The sequence below is a fragment of the Protomyctophum bolini genome, assembly GCF_963924005.1.
Source record: "Protomyctophum bolini genome assembly, chromosome: 18".
Classification (NCBI taxonomy): domain Eukaryota; kingdom Metazoa; phylum Chordata; class Actinopteri; order Myctophiformes; family Myctophidae; genus Protomyctophum; species Protomyctophum bolini.
Window position 1 is genome coordinate 33,995,448 of NC_137879.1, and position 5,481 is coordinate 34,000,928.

At 46.3% G+C, this 5,481-nt stretch overlaps 1 protein-coding gene across 1 annotated transcript; it reads right to left on the bottom strand.

The window, feature by feature from the left end:
• Window positions 1-342: 342 nt before the first annotated feature.
• Window positions 343-2,182, bottom strand: LOC308333655 (uncharacterized protein; the record flags this gene model as incomplete). Its single annotated transcript, XM_080790111.1, has 2 exons — window positions 1,751-2,182; window positions 343-724 (listed from the first exon to the last, which is right to left on the bottom strand). Exon 2 carries the CDS (start codon window positions 712-714, stop codon window positions 343-345), a length of 372 nt encoding a protein of 123 aa, XP_080646237.1. The 5' UTR covers window positions 715-724; window positions 1,751-2,182.
• Between the last annotated feature and the right edge of the window lie 3,299 nt (window positions 2,183-5,481).

Genomic DNA, 5,481 nt, shown 5'->3' on the forward strand with positions numbered 1-5,481 from the left:
GGACCAGCAGAGCCTTCATTAGTATCAGTGGTAACACCTGTGAGGAAAGGCCCGAGTTCATTCCAAAATGGCTGGCCTACTGTTTACAAAACAAACGTGTACAACAAAACATCCAATGTCAGAGAATATCTGTCTCTCTCAGCAAGTCCTTGTGCTGAGAAATCTTTAGGCAAGACAATTCACGTGAGGTTTGACTCTCTAGGACCAGTTCTATTAGCAGCCATGATCAGGTACAGATATGTAGCAGGTGTGTAGTATCTTACCTTGAGTAGGCAGGGCGGGAGGGAGCGAGAGCATGGGGCGTTTCCTGGGGCAACAAGATTGATTTAAATACGTTTCAAATCAACAACAACAACAAAAAGGATATGGGTTGTTGACCATTCTGAGGGCCCAGCTCCGAGGTCGCGTGGTTTGCTTCAGGTAGAAAAACACCACGGGCGCCATGTTGGGGTAGGGCAGCGCGGCGTCGCCGCCTTCCTCCTCCTCGCCCGTAGTAGAGGCGTCGCCGTCAGGTGGTGTGGGAGTGGTGATGGTGGTGGTGGGCGTCGTGGTGGGCGGCGGCTCCGCCTCGCCGCCACCTCCTCCTCCTCCTCCTCCTCCTCCGGACAGGTCGTTGAGCCGTATGAAGGTTCTGGGCAGAGAGGAGCTCTCTTCCTCCTCCTCCCGCTCCGCCGCCGCGCCGGGGTCATTCTTCCCCCCGTCCTCCTCGGCCATCGTTCACCCCCTGAGAGAGGCGGGGGGAGGAGGAAAGAGAAGGAGGGAATGCGTAAACATATGATTTCATGAACGCAATAAACACCGAACATGTCTAAACATTGCTGTGGCACGCACGCACGCACGCTATAGGCCAGGGCAGCCCCGCGCGCACACACACACACAGACACACACACGCACGCACACACACACAGTCACGGAGCACATGAAAGAGCGCATGAAAAGAACAGTGAAGGCTGCTGCGTAACGCAAGGTTGTGTTCCCCCCCCCACCCTCCCCCTCCCCAACAACACAGCACACTTTTTATTTAGGGAGGAAAACAACAACATAGGCTGCAATTAGTGTCTCCAACTTAAATATATTCCGTCGAATCGGTGAAAAGAGGAGGGGGGGTCAATTAGGAAAATATGCAGATCGTATAATTAAACTAGTAAAAAAAAAAAAAAAAAACACTGCATTTTATAGACATTTCAAGTGAATGCGCCACTATAGCCTATATACACAATCAGGGTCTTCTAGAGCTATATAATATTGGCCTGCCCTATATATAGAGGCTACAAATATTTTCTACCACACACACAATTGCATTAAACTAATGAAATCCAACAGAGCCATGTCCACAGAGGGACTCCCCGTGTGTGTGTGTCCTTTTACATTCTTTACTTCCCTTCGCCAAAACGGACCAAATTAATCTCACCAAATAGCCTATACACGATATATTGCTCCAATTCCTTTCCAGACTTCACTTCAGCCTCCAAAAAAAAGAACAATCAGACATTACAGCCTATATAACAATAGGCCTACTAAACAAGATAAGAGAATAATATAACAACGCCTTAATTTGAATTAATAAAAAGTTGATTTCCTAAAAAAGAGGCATGCCATTCAAAAGTGTCTATATAGCCATGCAGCCTATATAGTCGCACGACACGGGCACGGCGGCGCGACGCGACCGACCGGCGGGGCAAATGGTGTTGGATGGATCAGATGGATGGATGGATGGTCGTTATTAATATTATTATAATTATTACCCTACCTGTAATGATCTCTGTATATGCCCGGGGCGCGCTCGGTCATCGCATGATCACTGTTAAAAAGTGCAGCCCCTCCAAAAAAAACACACAAAGATGAGAAGGATGCGTAATAGCCTATACGGGGGGGTCTTCTTCTTCAGCGGCGAATGTATAGCCTATATGCGTCTCTCTCAGTCTTGAAGGCTATTGTATTGTATAGTTTCCAGGTGGCGCGCCGGACCGTTCCCGTTCCGTTCCGCTCCGTTCCCTCACAGCGCAGGGTTTGCGCCGGGCTGCTGCTGCAACATGGTCTCTCTAGCGAGTGTGAGTGAGGGGGAGACTCTCCGGGGACGCACGGCGGATCCCAGCTCCCTCCTCCTTCTTCAAGTCATAACCGAGCGATATCCCGCTTAAAAATAGCACAGAAATGATGTCCAATTTTGGAGAGCCAGCCAGCCTGCAGCCAGAGCACACTAGACTTTCCGAGTTATATGCAAGAATATGTACACTGCGAGGGTAGAGGGAGGAGGGGATGGGGAGCTGGGGAGGGGAACGGGGGGGTATTTTTTTCCCTTCCCAAAAAAACGCAGGCAAAGATGCAGAAAATAAATTATAGATAATAATGAAATTGAATTCAAATGATTTGTCGCTGCAGTCCTCCTTTAGATTTAGGTATACTTTTCCTTGCATCCAACAGGCTGCAGTGCAGTACTTCTATCAGCGCATTTAGATACAATAAAAGATCCTAATAGTAATACATCACTGATGGTTATAAAGTCTCACACACAGTCCATAAGATGCTGCACGCCATCCTTGTGTTGTGTGCCTGCATGTGTGGGGAGAGGAGAAAAAGAGAAAAGCGCGTGCCAAAAATCACCGTTATATGTTTAATTTTAAATATCACCCCCATCTGCCATTACTGTTCCAATGCATGGGAATGGATTGTAGCTTATAGTAAGTAGCCTATGTAGCCTATACTCCCTCCCTCCCTCTCTCTCTCTCTCTCTCTGTCTGTCTCCTCCTCAGACTGTTTTCTGTCGCCCAGATCGGTTCGCTGTTCTAAAGATCCTTCCGTTCCATCCGTGGAGAAGCAAGCACGCGCGCACACACACACACACACACACACAGCTGGACGGCGGGGTGGGGGGGGGGGGGGACTCTCCAACTTCTCATTCCCACCCTCTCTGAGCGCTCTCTCCCACCAACCGCAGCCTGGCCAGACCTGGTAAACGCGCCGCCATTGGCTCAACCAGCAGTCAATCTTCTGAAAGTTCAACAGCTGGGGAAGTGTGTGTGTGTTTGTGTGTGTGTGTGTGTGTGTGTGTGTGTGTGTGTGTGTGTGTGTGTGTGTGTGTGTGTGTGTGTGTGTGTGTGTGTGTGCGTGTGTGATTGTGTGATTTTGATTGTATTGCTTTACTGTTGTAATTTGTGCCTTTTGCTATGGCAATGTAAACGATGTATGTTTTCTCATGCCAATAAAGCCCTTTGAATTGAATTGAAATTGTGTGCGTGTGCGTGTGCGTGTGCGTGTGCGTGTGCGTGTGCGTGTGCGTGTGCGTGTGTGTGTGTGTGTGTGCGTGTGTGTGTGTGTAGGCCAATCACAGGCAGGTGGGGCGTTACCATGCCTATGCTCGGACACAAACGGAATTCACGCCTAACCAGAACTCCAGTGTTGATTGGTCCAGACCCTATGGTTTATATAGAGTCTAATAGTGCCAACTGCCAATATTTCAGACAATGTCAAATCCTGAGCGGAGAATGCACAGCAGATGGAACCAAATGGACCGGTGAGATTCCATTTATTTGGGGGGGTTGCCTGAAAAAGCTTCCCTTATATGGGGGTCCCTGGCATATCTTTTCAAATGAGTGCCAATTTGGGGGTCCTTGACATGAAAAAGTTTGAGAACCATGCACTGCTTTATTCTTTATTCTGATCCCCATTAGCTTCCACTGCATCACAACATAAACACAACATACAATACAATACACATACAAACAACAACTGACACTTGTCTGTCTAAATCTAAGTTAAACTACATTAGAATGCCAAAGATATATAGATAATGTAGGTTAAATATCATGTGCAAAAGCAATATCATGTACAAAAGCAATATCATGTACAAAAGCAATATCATGTATACAAAAGCACATCAGTGCAATTGTGTGACCCGTCCGAATAATGTTTGACACCACTGAGAATGACATGCCTGATCAGTCTCTCTATCCTTAGCCTCGATACCCATCCCAGGCTTTCATTTCGTCTGCGCGAAAAATGAAAGCCTGCATTTGCCATTTACGCATGATGGGCTGCACTGGTCTAAAAGTGGGATAGCTCGCTCCAAATGATGTGACGTCAGGGCTCTGAGCGGTGTGCTGTACACCCCTCAAAATAACACCGTGAGGAAATGATTACCAGTGGAATTCAAACGAGGCTATATGCGAGGAAAATGAGGAGAATGGCTGAAGAACCCTGCACCACACCGTCTAAGAAGAAAAAACCAACGTGTGCCGACTATGTGGAAAAAACTTTGACAGTCTGTTAGAATGGTATATACTCCAACAACCAGTGGTTTCTGCTTCTGGTCGACACAATAACAGTGCTGCACTGGGGGGGGGGGGGCTGACAGACAGATCGGTGAACCAATCAGGGTGCCAGAAATGTCTATAGCGTTAGCTCAGGCTATACTCTATCCTCGACCAGGAGACTATGGCACTTACTATGGCAGTTATATAGGTGTAAAGTAAGTAACTAAATACATAATACTTAAGTACTGTACTTAAGTACAATTTTGAGGTATTTGTACTACTACTATTTGTACTATACTTCCAATGTCCAATACTTTTACTTCTACTCCAGTACATCTCAGAGGCAAATATTGTATACTTTTACTCCACTACATTTATTTGAAAACTGTAGTTGTGTAGTTACTTTACCTAATGCACTTCAGCCTTATATATACATTTCGGCCATTTGAAAATAGCAACACAATGTGAGCTTGTAGATCTGCTATTTTCAAAAGATTTCTATATACAATGTATACAAATCTTTTGAAAGTACCATTTGAGTATCTTTTGAGTACCCAAAGTGTGCGTGTGTATACTATACATTAGAAAACTTGAAAATGGCACACTTTGGGTACTTTAAGTACATTTTTAAACCAATACTTGTGGACTTTTACTCAAGTAAATTTTGAACAGCGCTAGACTTTTACGACGTACTTCTAGCCTACACCAGTAAGACGTGCAAACGCGGGAAGCGAACGCAGCTGAGACCCTGCAGATCATGTCTGTCTGTCTGTCTGTCTGTCTGTGTGTCTGTCCCGCTGTTACTGTATATGTGGACCTGGCCCCTTTTGTGCCCATATATGGAGCTGAGTGGACCTGGCCCCTTTTGTGCCCATATATGGAGCTGAGTGATTGCTGATGCAACACACTCCATATTTGGATAGCGGGACAGACACACACAGACACACAGACAGACAGACATGATCTGCTAGGTCTCATAGAAAGTGCTCACTGAATTCGCAATTACAGCATTGATATACTTTTTACTTTAAAGTGAGAAATGTGAGTACTTATTCCACCAACTGGCAGTTTTTTACCAGGTTGAGATGTATAGCTGCCATCTCTTTGATAGTGAGGTCACTATAGCTGCTTCCGCTTGTGTTGACAGATTAGGGCCCCAAGCCTATATATATATAAGCCTGGCTTGGAGGAGTGTGTCATGCCGGTGTGTGCCGGTGGCCACCAGGGG